Source organism: Mercurialis annua, linkage group LG4, assembly GCF_937616625.2.
Source record: "Mercurialis annua linkage group LG4, ddMerAnnu1.2, whole genome shotgun sequence".
Classification (NCBI taxonomy): domain Eukaryota; kingdom Viridiplantae; phylum Streptophyta; class Magnoliopsida; order Malpighiales; family Euphorbiaceae; genus Mercurialis; species Mercurialis annua.
This window is the reverse complement of record NC_065573.1, coordinates 40,757,567-40,775,610: the sequence shown is the minus strand read 5'-3', so window position 1 is coordinate 40,775,610 and position 18,044 is coordinate 40,757,567. Positions and strand designations below refer to the sequence as shown.

General features: G+C 29.1%; 4 protein-coding genes across 5 annotated transcripts; 2 read left to right on the top strand and 2 right to left on the bottom strand.

Moving 5' to 3' along the window:
* Positions 1 to 3,066: 3,066 nt before the first annotated feature.
* Positions 3,067 to 4,660, bottom strand: LOC126679433 (uncharacterized protein At3g28850). The gene has a single exon (XM_050374459.2). The coding sequence runs from the start codon at positions 4,413 to 4,415 to the stop codon at positions 3,327 to 3,329; it is 1,089 nt and encodes a 362-aa protein (XP_050230416.1). The 5' UTR covers positions 4,416 to 4,660; the 3' UTR covers positions 3,067 to 3,326.
* Positions 4,661 to 8,467: 3,807 nt separating this feature from the next.
* Positions 8,468 to 9,245, top strand: LOC126679170 (uncharacterized). Its single transcript, XM_050374123.1, has one exon. The coding sequence runs from the start codon at positions 8,591 to 8,593 to the stop codon at positions 8,933 to 8,935; it is 345 nt and encodes a 114-aa protein (XP_050230080.1). The 5' UTR covers positions 8,468 to 8,590; the 3' UTR covers positions 8,936 to 9,245.
* Positions 9,246 to 11,812: 2,567 nt separating this feature from the next.
* LOC126677976 (probable protein phosphatase 2C 55) lies at positions 11,813 to 14,101 on the top strand. Of its 2 annotated transcripts, none has more exons than XM_050372798.2 (4): positions 11,813 to 11,991; positions 12,352 to 12,679; positions 13,234 to 13,386; positions 13,588 to 14,101. In XM_050372798.2, exons 1-4 carry the CDS (start codon positions 11,927 to 11,929, stop codon positions 13,873 to 13,875), a joined length of 834 nt encoding a protein of 277 aa, XP_050228755.1. In that variant the 5' UTR covers positions 11,813 to 11,926; the 3' UTR covers positions 13,876 to 14,101. The 2 variants fall into 2 exon arrangements, with proteins under 2 accessions (XP_050228755.1, XP_050228756.1); XM_050372799.2 differs by having other exon boundaries at positions 11,825 to 11,991; positions 12,393 to 12,679.
* A 69-nt stretch (positions 14,102 to 14,170) lies between these two features.
* LOC126677978 (RNA polymerase II transcriptional coactivator KELP) lies at positions 14,171 to 15,648 on the bottom strand. The gene is made up of 3 exons (XM_050372801.2): positions 15,277 to 15,648; positions 15,090 to 15,195; positions 14,171 to 14,466 (listed from the first exon to the last, which is right to left on the bottom strand). Exons 1-3 carry the CDS (start codon positions 15,529 to 15,531, stop codon positions 14,375 to 14,377), a joined length of 453 nt encoding a protein of 150 aa, XP_050228758.1. The 5' UTR covers positions 15,532 to 15,648; the 3' UTR covers positions 14,171 to 14,374.
* Between the last annotated feature and the right edge of the window lie 2,396 nt (positions 15,649 to 18,044).

Here is an 18,044-nt window from a genome sequence, read left to right as displayed (position 1 = left end):
TAAAACGGTATAAAGCTACGTATAGAGATATTTGAATTTTTCTTCACTCCAATTTGGATTAACGGTCACAGTTGAAATGAAAAGTCGAAAAAATTGTCAAAATTGATAATTTTGAAAGTTTGGACCGTGGAAAAGAGAGTCAAAAATGGGATTTTTTTGCGGTTAAACCAATTCTAATAGATTTGGCAAAAAAAGGACTAATTCTCCACAAAAGATTTTATATGCAAAGAAATCTTAAAGGGTGAAGAAAGAACATAATAAAGCAGTATTGAGACCTATTCAAGATGTTGAAAACTATTGTTTTAAATATCAATGTAGATGAGCAATCTCATGAATCTGTCATTCCTCAAAAATGGACTTAGCTATAAAGTTATTAATATTTTCATGGAATTAGTCATAAACATTATTTGAATAGATAGATCAATTAAATTATTAAGATGGTTGCTATCAAGAACGGAGTGTGATTCAAAAATCTTCTAGCTGTTCTTGGAAGCTATTTGTCAAAATCTTAGTAGTTTATCTATGGTCCAGAAAATCCTATTATAATGTCAAAATAGAATGCTAAGACTATAATTTAATATTGACATTTAAAAGTTTTTTTTTTTTTTATGAAAGACATTTAAAAATCTAGCTATACATAATGCTATAATTAATATCAGATTTAGGCTATATTTAGTGTCAAATTTGAACAAATATAGTATGCACCAAATTTTGAAATTCAATAAATGTTTAATTATTTAATTATAATTGTTTTCATTAATATTCAACACATTGTGTTTTTAAAAACTTTTTCTACCTTTTTAATTTGTTGATTTCTCTTTTCATTTTTATGATTTTTATTTGATTTTTTAGATGGAAGAAACACAAAGATAAGAAAAAATAAGATATTTTTTTCATCTTTTCATCAAAGAAATTATTGTTTATCTTGTCACTTAACTATCTTTTTAATTGAGTGTTTATTATTAAGTGTTATAGAAAAAATGTAACTGCAAAATTTTAAACCTTGCGCTCAATTTTTTTATTAAATACTAATAGAAAAATTTAACTGAAATTGTAATCAATTATATTATTTCTTTTTGGAGTTTTTTAATCGGGGATAATATAAGAATTTTGAATTTAATATAGTAATTTAGCATAAAAATAAAACCATATATTATAAATGTTTTAAATTTAAACTTTTTTAAGGAAGATAAATATTAGTACATATATTATCTTTAGAAGCGGTTAGCTCTGATTATGAGTCTTGGTATCAGTTCAATCTAGGGGTGGGCAAAAAAACCGGTCAAACCGATTAACCAAACCGAAACCGAAAAACCGAATCGGAAAATGTGGTTAACCAGTCCAACGGTTTAGGTTTAGGTTTTGATTTTTAGTTTTCATGGTTAATGGTTTAGGTTTAGGTTTTGGATTTTTAAAAACCGTGGTTAACCGGTTTATATATATATATATATATTCATATATTTTTAATAATTAATAAGATATATTTTATGATCTATAAAATAATATTGATTTTATAATATACACAATAAAATCTAAATATAAAAATATATTGACATATATTTTATTTAGGAATATTTATATATTTTAGGAGATTTTATATATGAAAATATTGTAAAAGAAATTTGTTTTCCTTATTAAAATATTTACTTAACAAAAATAGGAATATTTAAGTTTATAAATAGTAGAAAGTGGACGTGAACAACACTACAAAAAATTCAAAAAATACAAACCTAGTTTTAATATTACTCATAAATTATTTGTAAATAATAATAGTTTTAAATATTTGCATTGACTTAACTATTTATAAGATAGTTTAGATTTATATTTTTTTAATATAATTTGAATTTCTATAGTTTTTTTTTGTTTGCTAAAAAATCAAATAGAATTAAAAATATATCTTTTTTTGTCTTTAATTTTTCTAATGGTTATATGGTTAAAAACCGCAAAATCGAAAAACCGAACCGTTTTTTATGGTTAACCAATTTACCGGTTAACCGTTTAAAATTTTAGGTTTAAGTTTTTAATTTTAAAAACCGTATTACAATGGACCGGTTTACAAATTATCCTCATGGACCGGTTAACCGGTCCATGCCCACCCCTAGTTCAATCTGTCTTGAGCCGAGTTTGGACAATTAATTTTATCTCAAATGACCAACCTAAAGTCGAACGCATAATGCCTGATTTTTGTACGCCGACTTGAATTGTATTATTGTATAAATTTTTTATGTAGTACAGAAAAAATACGGCTTGAATCCGTATAAATACATTAGTCTCTTCATTTACTTTTATAATAGATAATTAATACATAAGAATTCATAAAATTTGAAGAAATTATTTATTTAAGCTTATGCAAATTAAGATTTATGTTATTAAACTCTTTTATAAAAAATTAATTTCTCCTTAAAATATTGAAGTATATCTTAAATTTATTAATTAAATTCTCCATTATTTTATTTGTTTCTCTGAAATAATTTCTTGAAAATGTGACATTGTTGGACCAGACTGTTAATTTTTTTTATTCATGACATATTAGCTAATTTATCCTTTTTGTGGATATATTAATTAATTTTACCTTTTATCTATTGTTTCTCATTTCATTAAATTATTGATTAAGAATTTAAGGATTTGATTTTTGAGATTATTTGTAAGCAATATTCCATTCCTTTTTTTCGGTATCATCATGAGATGTTTTGAACAGATTCCAATTATGAGACGGTGTTTTTAAGCCTTTCATATTCTGATTAATCCCCACTATAGACGGATAGCGGGAGGCAAAGTTCTAGCCCCAAATTTTAAACGGTTGCATACATGAATACGGTTCGAACCTGCAACCTCATTTAAATTAGAAAAGCGTCTTATCAACTCATGTGCATTGGAGTTAATATTTCATCCCTTTTGTTACTTAATAAATGTGACTTTCGCTCCTTACAGAGGCTTACAAGTTACGACTTGTACAAATATATATTAATTTTTGAAACTAATTTAATGTTAATTTAGTTACACAAACTTTTTAGTACCATGAATTAGTACAATTCAATGTAAAGTTGTAGAAGGAAAGAAAGAGAGTAGCATACAAGCATTATATCATTATAGGCTTACAGCCAAATTTACAATTTATCTTAAATCTAATATTATGGTCTTTAGTATATCAAAATTCAAAAGCATTACATGAAATATAAATAATTTACAAACTTAGAAGCTCCTCCACACCACCACCACCACCACCACCAATCACATCATCCACTTGTAGCCATAAAATGGCAAAAATCAATAATTAATTTAAATATATTTATAAATATGAAAAAAAACACCACAAAAATTATATTTCAAAGGCAAAGAGGACAAAGGGCCAATCCATTTTCATTACACTTACCACACCTCTCCTTAACTCCATCCACTACAACCTTACAACTCCCACCACAATCCAAACATGGCACAAACCTCGCTCCACCACACCCTTCACACGCTTGTCTTCCTATCCCTCTTTCCACACGTGCCCAATTCAATATCCGACCGAGTTTACCCAACTCGTTCAACTCAACCACATGATCAACTCCACCTATGTATCTTCCTTTCACAAAAACCCTAGGCAAACTCACTTCTTCACCCAGCAACTCTCGCAACTCGTTCAGGAAACCACCATGCAACGCCACATCCCTTTCGTCAAACAGCACTGTGTGTCCCTCCAACAATGACCTTACACGGTTGCAATCGTCGAACGTTTTGCGTACGCCACCCAACGTTGTCGTGTAGATTACCACTGAGTCAGCTCCTCCATTCGGTGGAATCTTCTCTGGGTAGTCACTTAACGGGTCGAATCTTCTGATTTTGTCGTAGTTCGCTAATTTGCCTTCTTTTTCTTTTTCTTGCTTGTCTCTTAATATGAATATGTTGTCTTTCAACGGCTTGATGACTTTTCCTGAGTTGGTTTGTGGCTCGACAACAACTGGTGATGATGACTCAGTTGTTTTTCTGAAGTGGTTCTTGGGTTCTGGTTCTTTTGAAGATAGTTTGGTGTCGAGTTCTTCAAGTGTATGAAAAGACGCGTTCTTCTTTAGGGTTTGTTTCTTTTCAGCGGAGCTATCTTTCGCCGGCGGTTTTATGGCGTCCGCCTTTAGTGGCGGTGCTGGTAGGGCAAGAAGGTTATTTTTGTTGTGGAGTGTTGGTTTAAGATCTTCCAGGACTTTGCTAACCTCGTCCCAAGAATGAGGAGTGTCGGATTCCAACTTGTTGAGCTTTTCAAGAAGTGGAGCAGGAACATGGTTAGGTTTTTCTTGGTTTTCTTGAGCAGAAATATCGAAAGCGAGCCATGGTTCTTGAATTGAGTTGATATCAAAAACAGCAAAGCTTGAGGGCGGTGGTCGGTACACTTGTATTGCGGTGGCGTCAACTGCCTTTGAGGAGGTGCATCCCATATTTCGAATATTTTTGTGTTGGAGAAGATGATGAAAAATTGAACTTAATAAAGAAATGAATTGTAGGGTTTTGTAGGCAGGAGAGGAATGAGGTTTAATTTGTGGTGGAGTTTGCTTTATCTTCAACCATACTCTTCAGTTTCATAATCAGAGTGTAATTGTGTGAGTTGGAATATGATTTGAGCCTTAAGATTGGTGTATGGTGTGTGGATTGGCCAAGTGGAAGTGTATATTGGTGACAAATAATGAGATGGATTTAGTGTGCATGGTTGTCTTGGACTGATAGGTGACTTGGGGGAGGGTTTGTGGTTGTAGCCTTATAGGTGTGAAGGATAATTCTTTCATACAATGACAAAAATGCGAATTATACTAGAGAGATTTAGAAATTTACCTCAAAAAGAAAAATAATAGGGTTTTATACCTCAAAGCGGAAAAGTCAATAAAAATACATCACGGTTTTTATTCTTTTGTGTTTATACTCCCGTGTGTAAAAAAATTGAAATTTTACTCTGAGTATAAAATGTGCACTCTGACACATTCTCTTTCTCTCTCTCTGCTTCATGCATGTGCCATTTGCCCTCTCTCTCTCTCTCATGCATGGGCCACTACAAATTATTAACAAATTTAAATTTTCTTTTATTTATTCAAATGTCCAATTTTTTTATTTTTTTTATTTCTTCATTTTTTAAATTAACAAATATGGAGATTATAAATTACTAATAAATAAAATATTTTTTATTTATTTATTTTAGTATTATTAAATATTTTATAGTTTAAAAATATATGCTACTATTTAGAAATTTTATTATATTAATAACATATTAAAAAATTATATTAACTAAATAAAAAATCATAGTATCACATTATCATATGATTATCACTGTATCATCTTATCATATGATTATCACAGCTTCATCTTAGCATGTAACTATCAGTGTATCATATTGCATTGGCATTTTATTATTATGTCATTATTAGTATCGTATGTAGCATATTATTATATGATACTGTGATGATATTGTTGGATAATATAAGATAAAATCACTGTATCACCTTATCATATGATTATCACTGTATCACCTTATCATATGATTATCACAGCTTCACCTTAGCATGTAATTATCAGTATATCATATTGCATTGACATCTTATTATCATGTCATTATCAGTATCGTATGTATTAGATTATTATATGATAATGTGATGATATTGCTGGATAATATTAGACAAAATACATTATCATATTATCACAGTATTACATTATCATATAATTATCACAGTTTCACCTTATCATATAATTATCAATGTATCATATTGCATTGTCATCTTATTATCATATGCCATTTTCAGTATTGTATGTAGCAGATTATTATCATCTCATTATCATAATTTTTATGTAATTTTTTTTCATGCAAGTATCATATTATCATACTATTATCATTTTATTATCGATAAGAACCTTATCGTACTATTATCTTCACATTATCATCTTATTATCATAATTTGTATGTAATTTTTTTTCTTATAAGTATCATATTATCATACTATTATCATAACTTTATTATTTAATTATCATCTGGTTATCATGATTTTTTTTGTAATTATATTTTTACGTGCGTTATCATCCAATTATCATAACTTTATTATTTAATTACCATCTGGTTATCATGATTTTTTTTGTAATTATATTTTTACGTGCGTTATCATCCAATTATCATAACCTTATCATACTTTATTATTATCTAGTTATCATAATTTTTATATAATTTTTTTTCCAATACTATTATCGTAACTTTATTATTTAATTATCATCTGTTTATCACTAATATCATGAATTTTTTGTAATTATATTTTCACATACATTATCATCCAATTATCATCATGCTTCATTATCATCTAGTTATCATAGTGTTATAATGCCGTGATACTCATATGATAATCAGACTTTTTTTATTAAAAAAATATTTTTTTCTTCAGTTTTATGATAATGACATGATAATGCAGTGATAATTATATGATAATCAGATGCTGTTTTTTTGGCAGAAAATCGTTTTTTTTCATCATAACATCGTTTTTATGCAGATTTTTAGATCTAAAGTTGAAAAAAATTAAGAGTAATTTATTTAAATCTGAAAGTTAAAATAAAGTGTATTTATCACCACGAATTAAAAAAAAAAATCGCTAAAATCAAATATGAAAGAACACCACGAATTAAAAAAAAATCGCTAAAATCAAATATGAAAGAACGGCGGAGCGACAGCGAAACGATGGCGGAGCGACGGCGAAACGATGGCGGAGCGACGGCGAATCCATGAAGGAACGAGGAAGAAGAAAAGAATAAAAATAGAGAAAAAAGAAGAATAAAGAAGAAGAAGAAGAAGAAAAATGGCGAAAGAAAAAGAAACCAGAGAAAAGAAAGAAGAAGAAAGAGAGAAGAAACAGAAAGAGAGAGAAGAAAGTGACAGGTTGTATAATAAATATGATAAGAGTAAAAGAAATATGATTAGAGTAAAATAATAATAAAAAGTAGGTATAATTATAATATAAACATGTGTTAGAGTAAAAAAATAACTATATTAAAAGGGTGAGGTATTTTCTCTATCTTTTTCTTGTTGAGGTAGGAAATCATATTGTTTTCAAAAAGAGAGTATTTTTCCTAATTTTCTCATTATACTACTACTAATAAGATTCAAATCTTAATACCCATGTGAGTTGATTTGTCATTTTTTTAGTTTAAATGAGATTACGGATTTGATATGTATCCGTTTAAAATTTAGACATAAAATTTTATTTCCTGTAAAAAAAATATTCGGCTCAAATAAGAATTAATCTAAATATAAAAAATTTAAAATTGTTGTTTTATAGTTAAAATTCACTAAGAGCACCTCATATATGTTCATATACCGGAAAAAGAAATAAAAAGATTCAAGCTTTGCATTGATACTATCTAAAATAGGCTGAACATATAATTTGACCCTTGAACTTGCATCTTTTTACCCATCTAATTCATAAATTTAACGTCTCACCTATCGAACCTCTGAACTTGTAAAATAATCCAATTTGACCTCTGAACTTGATAAATACGTAAACATTGAACCCCTCCGTACACAATTTTTTCTAAAATGTTTCAAGTGACAGGTGGACACGGAGGGGTTCAATATTTACGTATTTATCAAGTTCATAAGTCAAATAGGATTATTTAACAAGTTCAGAGGTTCGATAAGTGACATGCTAAATTTAAAGGTGAGATGGATAAAAAAAATACAAATTCAGAAGTTAAACTACATATTAAGCCATCTAAAATGGGCCGGAGGTTCTCTTACCATTCACTCCTCTTGGAATTGGAAATAAGGCCCAGGAGTTATTTTGAATGGTTGATAATTTGGTGATGCAAATGAAATACTACTTATATTATATTAAAAAAAAAATCTCAAAAGAAAAAACAATTGATATTTTTAAAAATAATAAACAACTAAACAATTCTTTTAAAGAAATTAACATCGCATTTTAAGTGCTGAAATTGTTTGAATACCATCTACACTCTTAAAACATAGAGCAAATGAACAACTCTATCGGAACAGAAAAAGAATAAAATTAATCAATATTGTGGTCAATTTTTTAAATTGGATTGCAGTTTCATATATGATGTCATTTATTTATGAAAATGTTTTAAGCTTCGTAATGCCTTAAAGTTTGATCTAATATACTAATATGTTAATTAAAAAAGAAACTCGACAATAGATGACGATGGAATACGCAATAATTTCTGTCCGTGCGTTCTTAGGACAAATTTATAAAATACAGATGCACCATAATTTTTTTGTCGCAGTTTATAGATTCCTATCTTGAGAATCGAAGGTAAAAAAAATGGAAAAAACACTCCCCCTAGCACAGAAATTTGAACTTAGCCGCTAATAAAATTGTCTGTGTCTTACTATTACTATATATTAACCATATATTCTGGTGTTATTAGCCTTAGATCACATCACTTCCATCTTTTTAACTTAAATTAATGGTTTCAACGGTCTGTAGTCACATGGGCGCCGATTAAGGTTAATTTTTGAAAAATAGCAGAATCGCATTGTCTCTTCTGACAATCACTTCTCACTGTCTCTCCACTCAATATATATATGCAAATTTGATATATTCTTCAAATTGTAAATCAAATTTTGAAAATGGGGAATTGCTCTCTAAAAGGGGTTGCTCTTGCTGCTGAATTTCCTGACAGAAGCGACACTGGAGAAGCACTGGTTGGTCCAGCCATGGAGGTTCTGCGGTCAAAACAAAGTGATGGAGTTTGGAAAGTGAAGTTGGTAATAAGTTCCAAGCAGTTGGAGGAAATTTTGTCTGAACAAGGGAACACTGAGGCGTTGATCGAGAAGATGAGAATGGCTGCTGCAAGTTCAGCTACTATAGCACCTAGGAAAAGCAAAAGTTCTTGGGGAGTGCCATGGAAGCATAGCATATTATCAAATGTATTCAAGGTGTCTCCTATTGATCATCAAAACCCGGATTCATGATGGAATTTTCCGTCAGGATAATGGAAATATCCGTCGGAAATTACGTTTTCCAACGGAATTTGTTCGTCACAAATAACCCGGATGCGAATTTTTTGGCGACGGATATTTAAGGTGTGGCCTAGTGATCATAGGAAGAAATAAATATTGATATTTAGTGTTATAGTTATAGAAGAACTGACTTCTAAGTATGATGTAAATATAAGCAATGCATAAGGTAAATGTAATGTTTAATTACATGTATATGCTTAATGCTAGCTTTTATGTGTGTGTTCTTTTTCGTGAAAGAAAAAAATAGAAGTTTAGAATAGTATTTCTGTTGATCTTTCCTCATTGATATATAAGAGCAGGCATGAAAACTGTTGTCACATCTATTAAAACTTCTAATGTTTTATTTTATTACTTAATTTCCTATTTCAACTTTCTAATAGATATGATCTATATTATACTTTTTATCTCCATTTTGAGATAAAAATTCTGATGACGTACAAATCAATTATAATTTATATACGAATCCAAAATTAAAGATCGATCATGATCTTGCAACAGTAAATGTGGAATTACGTATTTCTTAGGGCTATATCGATCATGATCTTGCAACACTAAAAGTGGAATCATGCATTTCTTAGGCTATACCGAGTTTATTGTTTTGAATATTTGATTTGGTTGTGTGTCCTTTTTTATGAAAATTGTGCGTCATTTTTTTATGAATACTTTATTTGTCCGTTTTTTATAAAAATATGAGTTTTTAGAAAAAAAATGTAATTTTTAATATATTATAGCAATTATGTTTGTATTTTTATTTTATAAACAAACTTGCGTAAATTGACGTAAAATATATTGTGTAATTATTTTTGGACTGAGGTAGAATTTAATTATGTTATTAGTTTATGGTTACTAGTTAGATTTTCAAATTTTATATGATCTTACTAAAATTTGAAACCAAAGCTTTAAAAATGCACTTAAAAAGTCTTAACTATTTGGGCTAGGCCTTAGTGCATTTTGTGTAATTATTTGATAAGAAACTTTCCTTTTAAAATTGCCAAGTGTCACAAATTCAACACGCAAGAAAACATATGGTAAAGACAAACACATATATTAAATTTATTAATATTGAGGATAAAAACGGAAAATGTGTCTTAATACAAAAGAAACATTTTTTGTGTATTAAAAACTAGAAAATTGACGAACAGAATGGAGAGAGAGAGAAAGAGAGTATTGTTATTGTTATTATTATTATTATTATTATTATTATATTCAATCATTTAAAAAATATATTTTAACTTTTTTTGTTTATAATCCTAATTTTTATAATCATCAATATTAATTCATTATTTAATTTTCAGTTTTAATTACCATTTATTTCAATTGGAGTGTAAAATAATTTAAATGTAAATATTATATTGTTTTATGTTATTCAAATTTACTTTAATACCATTAAAAATTTCAATTTATGAAATAATATATATTGAGCAATTTTCACTCCAATTTAAATAATATAATTAAAATTAAAAATTAAAAATTTAGTTATAACTTAAAATTTTAAAAGTAATGTTATACTCGAAAAAATGAAATATTTTTCATGATTAGGCCCTAGTATTATTTCTAAAAGAATTTCATTTTTTTCAGAATAATTCTGGGTAAAAATACCAGAAAGTAATTAATAGAAGGTAAAAGGTATTATCAAAAACTTTTTTTTATAAAGAGTTTTTAAGTCCTTATAATAATTATAAGTATTTTGATATTACAATCAGTTAAAAATAAAGTAACAAACTCTAATAATTTTCTAAAATTCAAATTAGAAAAATTAGAGTTTCAACTTATCAACCAAAACAACATCATTACAATATCAATAATTAAAATTTTCAACTTTAAATTTTTTTAATCTTTTTCCGTTTTTTTATGAAAGTATATAATTATTTATAGAAAAAAAATATAATATAGAGATTTTGATAAAAAAATAAAAGTATATATAAATATAAATATAAAACTAAAGAAACTAATTCAGATGTTATGATAAATAGATGGAAGTAAATTAATTTTTTTTCTTCAAAATATGTAAGTTTAAGCTTTTTGATAAAGTGACAACTTGAAGGGTTGAAACTAATTTTTATTGATTTATGACCGATCTGATTCTGACCTAATAACATCGCCTTATTATTATTATTAGTATTTAAAAAAATCTTAGTTGTTTTACGATTTTATCGCTAATATATTAATGAACAAATAATTCTTTGGTCTCTCATATATATCATAATCTATATTTTTTTCCATTTATTAAAAGAATCAATTGATATGGTTTTCTACTTTTATTTCTGCTAACGTTTTAGTTTTTCTATTTAATTAGTTAAATTAAAAGATTTAATTTAAAAAGTTAAAATTTAATTTAGTCCTTAACCTTTCATTTTAATATGTATAAAATTAAAATCATATAATTATTATTATTAAATTTAATGACTTCAATTTACTAAGTTAATATTTATTAACACTTCAATTTTTTTTAAAAGTATTTATTGATATTTTAATATTTTAGTAAGAAAAATAAAAAAAATGAAGTAAAATTTAAATCTTAAATTTAAGAAGGAATATTTATCAAATTGGATTTTTGAAACTATTCAATTTTATGAAAATATAATTTTTATATATATTTGAATCAAAATAAGTATAAAGAACTATATTAAAATTAAACTTTTAGTTAAATTTTTGTAATTAGCTGACTAACACTAAAAATATACAAAAGAATTAAAATATTAACGAAATAAAAATAAAAATTCATATTATTTGATTTTCAAATAAAATAAAATAAAGTAAATTATACATATACAGAGGGTTTAAAAGTAATTTGCTCTAACTTAATGAGTATTCTTGACTGTATTGAATTCTAACAGCATACAGTAACTTATCTTCCTAACTACTCAGTTCAACAAAATCTTCCGAAATACTCTTCACGTTTATTCCTCTTCCTCTGTGAACAGCTCCGATCTGATCACCGCTATGTCCTCCGCCGACAGCGCCATTTTAATTTGTGATGAAGACATAGACTATGATTACATAGATGAGTATGCCCAAATTCATTACGCTTGCTTTTTCTTTTTCTTTTTAATATCACAAATCACAATAAAACATAAATCAATGATATCATATAGTGTTTGATAGAGTAAACAATGAGAATTATTGTTATTATTGATGAGATATTTTCATTTCAATCCCCTTCAAAATTTATTTTTGTTTCATATAGAAACCCAGCTGATTTTTTATATGAGATTTCCATTCGCTAAAAACTGCAAAAGGAAAACGACATTATTTCGTACATAAATCGCTAGAAATGCGAAACGTTAAACTTTTATTTGTATGTGACCTTTATGATTTAAGGATGATTGGAATATGCATTAATACACTTTTTTTTCCTTTTTTTTTAGTGACACTAATTATAACAGAGAGAAATTGATGCTGGTATCAGGGTCTTTCTATATCTCAAAAGATAGAGAGTCAAAACCTCAAGGGGATGATGCACATTTTATCAATCTTGAGAAGCAAACAATTGGTTTAGCAGATGGTGTCGGTGGTTGGTCTCGTAAAGGCGTCGACGCCGGAATTTATGCAAGAGAACTTATACTTAATGCTGAAATTGCTGTCCGAGAGGAACCGGACGATGAAGTTGATCCTAGCAGAGTCTTGCAAAAAGCATGGTCAGCAACTAAATCTCAAGGCTCCGCTACTGCTTGCATTTTATCACTCCAAAACAATGTACGTACTTACTTTTTCTCCTTGATCGGAATTAGGAGTGTCAAAATGGATGATGAGACGTGAACATGATTAAACTAACACGAAAAAAATAATGGATTAGAGTTGAGGTTAAATGTGAGTCAATCTATATATGACATGGCTTAAAACACGTAGTGTACGGATTGACACACAAGCCTATTCAACTCGTTTTTTAAAACGTGTCGTGTCGTATGGTAACCTGACCCAACACATTATCAATAAATATACTAAACATGTCATATTGGTGTTAATCATATTCGAACTATTTAAATAAATGGATTAAACGTGGCGTGTTGATATGATCCATATTCATTTCATACATAATAAACATGTTAATCGACTCACTGAATTAGACGATTTGACAAGCATAACTCGTTAATTTCTGTGTTGACACGATTACTAACAGGATCTGTGTTTGTGTTAACCACAATCGTACTACTAGAGTGGATTGGTACGGTACAACTCAAACTCGACCCACCAACTATTTGACACCCTAATTGTAATATGTAATCGGTTGTGGTTGTTCATTGCTGTAGAGCTTGAAGGTGGTTAATATGGGAGATAGTGGATTTATGCTGATAAGAAAGGGTGAAGATATATACAAGTCACCAATTCAACAACATCGTTTCAACTACCCATATCAGCTGCAAAATAACAATGATCCTGCTAACAGTCCAAAAAAAGCACAGGTATGTCTGATTGGATAACCCATATCGCATATTCATTTCCATTTCTCCATTTCTAGAAACAATTTGGAAACTCTGAAATTCTATCTATTTTTTTTATAAAAAATATATGGTTTCGCCGTTTCCTGCTTCGCCGTTTTCATTTATATAATGCATAGTTTCCAATAGTATGTTAATGCATACAACTGCTTCCTTCAAATGTAGGTGTTCGACATCGCAATGAAACCCGGAGATGTTGTCATTGCCGGTACTGATGGGCTCTTTGATAACTTATCTGAAGGTCGCATTGAAGCAGCAGCAAGAAGTGGGATAGAGAAAGGTTTAGCTCCAGAAGATATTGCTTGGACAGTAGCTGAGTATGCCTATAAAACCTCAATGGATAGAAATGCTCGTACTCCGTTTTCACGAGCTTCTACCAAGGCTGGACGTAATAATCCTGGAGGAAAACAAGATGACATAACTGTCATTGTTTCTTATGTTATTGGTTCGTAGTATTAGGTCTCTGAGCAGTGAACACTAATTTTGCTTTTTGCTTCCCTAATGCTCCTATTAAGAAGCAACATGGACAGAATGTTTAGCCTTCATTTTGTTTCGGTCTTGGTTCCTGAAATGAAATCGCCTGGCGGTTTCAGTCTCGTTTTGGCCAGAACCAGAGTGGCCAAGCCAACTGTATATGTTGATGAAAACAAGCACTAAATAAAAATATTTATTTCCTGTATTTGTATACCATATTAGAATTCATCTCCACAACTAATGCTCAAAGAAAAACTAATAAGCAATGTAAACATTTAGTAAAGGCAATTTCATAGATTAGGACCATACCAGCAGTTAGAAACTAGCAATGTCTGCATTACAAATTACAAATCCACAAAAGTAGCATCATGCATTACTTAACTGCATTGTCGAAACGACAAGGTCCACAAAACAAGGTTCAAAAGTCATCATGCCGAACAAGAGTCCGACATTTCATTACCAAAATATGCGCAAGTTGTCACAGCCTTTCTTTCATCTCTCTAATTGCTTCCTGAATTGCGGACATGTTCTTCTTTAAGACAGCCCACTGCTCCTCTTTCAAGCTAATCCCTGAACAAATAGCAGAAGTTCAGTAGTATCAGTACCATCGGAACTTTCATATTAGCAGCACGAAAAGTTCATATCAACTATCTCCCAGTGGAAATACAGTTGAATTTCCAATTTCAACACATAACAAAGAGACACAATACACACAGTTGAGGCTAAATTATTCGTCACTGTAAGAAATAAACCTAGTTTTAATTCAAATCAAATATATATTGATATTATACATAAAACAAGCAGCTTGAGCACATCATATAACACGCTGCAATCCAGAAATGCAGTAAATAAGAAGACTGAAACTTCATATAACATAGCATATCATTAAACCTTACACAGTTTAGTTTAGTCTAATTCAGTTTAACAGTTGATCCAAATTACTAATTCAAGAAGCCCAAACATTATAATCTCTTGGCAGTAACAAGCATAGTACAATAATTTAACTAATCTGATACCATCAGTATAGCATTTTCAGTTAAATTAATTTCTTAATTAATAACAAACTAGTAAGCACGGATACTTCATTCAATCAACATGTCCCGCTTTAAAAATATATTGGACACTTAGGTTTTCGGACAATGTAAACCTTAACATAACACTCAGATAACAAAATTAAAAAGAAAAATAAAAACCTTTAGAAGTAGGAAGATCTCTGCCATCTTTATTGTAGAACTCTCTAATAGACACTAAAGTAGTTCCTTTAAAATTCTGAATAGTCACTTTTCTCTTATCCGATAGCTGCAAAAAAATTCCAAATCAAAAACAAACATTTTAAAGCTCAAATAAAAACATTAAAACTAAAAAAAAGAAAAAACAGACCTTGCAAATGATGAGATCACCATCGTCGTCATACTCAGGCTCCTTGTTACGTGCTTCCTCTTTAGACTGTTGTTCTTCGAGAAAGTTATTAACGACGTGACGAACAAAGGCTTTGTATTCCGATTGATTGAGGTCAAGGTCGAGTTTTCGCGACGCTATTTTACGAATCTGACCTTCTGTCGTGGTTTCCATATCTGATTGTTCTATGATTTCCCTAACAGTTTGTTCTATTTCTATTTTCAGCTTTGGCTCCATTTTTTCTTTTTTGGGTGTTGAATCAACACAGTCTAATGGCGGAATGAATTTGATTTCCGGATCAGGAAATTTTTTTGGTGACGTTTGATTTTTTTTGTTATTTTTATTTTTTTTTTTTTTTTTTTTTGCCAAAGATAACAATATATAACAATGAGAAGAATGGCCACCTCATGAAGATGATGAACCATTCTTAAACACAGGAAAATAAAGTGGACTTCGCGACTACTAATTGAGCCATCCAAATGCACATTCGTTTAACAACTTAAAAAGCAAAACTTGCATAATTTGCTAAACGAACGGTAGCAACAAAAATAAATAAATTACTTATAGAAAAACCAACTTACTGTTGACATATAATGACATAATATAAATATCACCTTGATTTGTAGAAACACATGATTGAATCAATTGACGATGGAGAGAATGAATGCTTGGAGATCCCATTTTAGATGTACATGTCCAAAAAACCAAAAAACACAAACAAAGAAAATATTAGCAATTCTAATTTATAAAATAGTATTTATATGTGATATTTTATTCATAAAGAGGAAATAAACACCCAATTGGGGATGGAATAGAAACAACAAATTATCAAAATCAACTTGATAAGAATTGGCAATGATATGAAATATCCAATTAAATCAAATTGTTAATTGTAACTTGTAGCAATTTTGAGATTGTTCTTTTGGTTAATAGGTAAAACTTAATAAGAAATATATATTTCCTTATCAAAAACCAGTTCAGATTCTATAAAATTCTATAACTATGAGTTGAATAATTAACACTTCAACTTTAAATTAAATTATGAAATAAAATATTGGACATTAGCAAAAGGCAGGAACAACAATTGGTAAGATGGCGGTTATTTTAAAAAAAAAAAAAAAAAACTGTTTATGTAATTTTATCAAAGCATAGAAATATATGAATTGTAATGTTGATTAGATCTAAATTGCAAATCATTTGATTAATTGTTTCAAACAATGAGTTTTTAACAAAAAATAGTCTCTGAAATTCATTAACCTCTTTGAAAAGTTACTATTTCGTAGAAATGTTGATTCATATGTTTAGCAAATAATTTCATCAGATCTAAATTATTTTATCAAATTATTTGTAAAATTTAGTAAGAGATTGGATAGATTTAAAAAACTGAATCCAATAATAGTCATTAGCATTATCAATATTAATTATTATAATTTCAATAGTAAAAAACAAAAACAAAGTCAAAAACAAAGAATCATATGAACAAACAGGAGACTAATTTGGTGAATTACATTTAAAAAAATCCAAAATAGAACCATAAAGTAAAATGAGTATAGTGGATCAAACCTGTAATACTCCAATTGCATGCATAATTTTGTCTCACAAATCAATTTTAATAAACCTGTCAAATTAGTTAAGATGCAGGAGACTGTGGGTGGATGCGCAGGCAGTGGAGGTCATGCTACTTCTGTATGTGATCTTGTAGCCTTTGCTAACGCTGTTGTCGTCGAAGAGATCCCACAATCAACAAATTGTCAAGGACGGTTATTGCACAGTTTCTTCATGGATGGCGGTTATTTCTCTAATTTACTTACGGTGGTGGTTGCTCTTCCGAATGGGTTCATTTTGCATGATATTGTTGGCGAGCGGCAATGGATAATGAACGGCGGGCGGAATCGGTGTCCTCGTCACAATTACTTTCTGCTTCTTCAAAAGTTGATGATGAGTACTCATGATTATGATAATCAAGATCATCTTCTAGCGCATTGTAGCGGTTACTACCTTCATTCTCCAACACAAAGATAACTGTTGTTTAAATTTGATTGCAATGATCTTTTGAGAATTTGCTCATCTCGATTGCTTATTAAGTTGCTTTTGATAGTTTGTTGTCTTTATTCCAATTTTTTTTTTTTTTTTTTTTTTTTTTTTTTTTTTTTTTTTTTTTTTTTGCAAGTGGTAAAGTTGATGTGTCTGTGACTCGGAGTGAATCAGAGGAGTTATTCTTGTACAGCCGCGTGCACAGAAGTTGCTTTTTCTGTCGGTTCATAAAGCCCTAGAGTTAGGGTTTAAAAACAAAATCCGTGATGGAACCTATCATGGCCGTCCATTTACAATTTCGTCATCAATTCAAGAAATGAATACTAATACATATATCACATCTAATAAATAAAGGACAAAGAGTCCAACGCGCTCCCTAAATTTATGACACGAGATCATCTAATCCAATTTATACTTTTTTGAACAAACAATCCTAAAATTCTTTATTTTTGGGTCAAATAACCCGATAATTTATATTTTTATTTTAAAAAATAGATTTAGAATAACTATATCGCAATAATTAGGAAAACATCTAATTATTATTTTGCATCTCTCACCTCCGATTTGTATTTTACGCGTTTTAAAAATATAATTATGTTTGATCTAAAAATGAAAAATTTTGGGGTTGGTTGCTTAAAAAAGTATAAATTGAGTTAGATGATCATGTGTTATAAGTTCAGGGAGGTGCGTTGACTTTGTTCAATAAATAAAAGATG

What these genes read in the sequence shown, in the direction of transcription:
- LOC126679433 (XM_050374459.2), bottom strand. Translation starts at nt 4,415, where the DNA reads ATGGGATGCACCTCCTCAAAGGCAGTTGACGCCACCGCAATACAAGTG.
- LOC126679170 (XM_050374123.1), top strand. Translation starts at nt 8,591, where the DNA reads ATGGGGAATTGCTCTCTAAAAGGGGTTGCTCTTGCTGCTGAATTTCCT.
- LOC126677976 (XM_050372798.2), top strand. Translation starts at nt 11,927, where the DNA reads ATGTCCTCCGCCGACAGCGCCATTTTAATTTGTGATGAAGACATAGAC. An exon ending in GACTATGATTACATAGATGA is followed by an intron (nt 11,992 to 12,351) that starts GTATGCCCAAAT and finishes CTTTTTTTTTAG; the next exon opens with TGACACTAATTATAACAGAG. An exon ending in TTTTATCACTCCAAAACAAT is followed by an intron (nt 12,680 to 13,233) that starts GTACGTACTTAC and finishes TCATTGCTGTAG; the next exon opens with AGCTTGAAGGTGGTTAATAT.
- LOC126677978 (XM_050372801.2), bottom strand. Translation starts at nt 15,531, where the DNA reads ATGGAGCCAAAGCTGAAAATAGAAATAGAACAAACTGTTAGGGAAATC. An exon ending in GTGATCTCATCATTTGCAAG is followed by an intron (nt 15,196 to 15,276) that starts GTCTGTTTTTTC and finishes ATTTTTTTGCAG; the next exon opens with CTATCGGATAAGAGAAAAGT. An exon ending in AGATCTTCCTACTTCTAAAG is followed by an intron (nt 14,467 to 15,089) that starts GTTTTTATTTTT and finishes CTATTTGTTCAG; the next exon opens with GGATTAGCTTGAAAGAGGAG.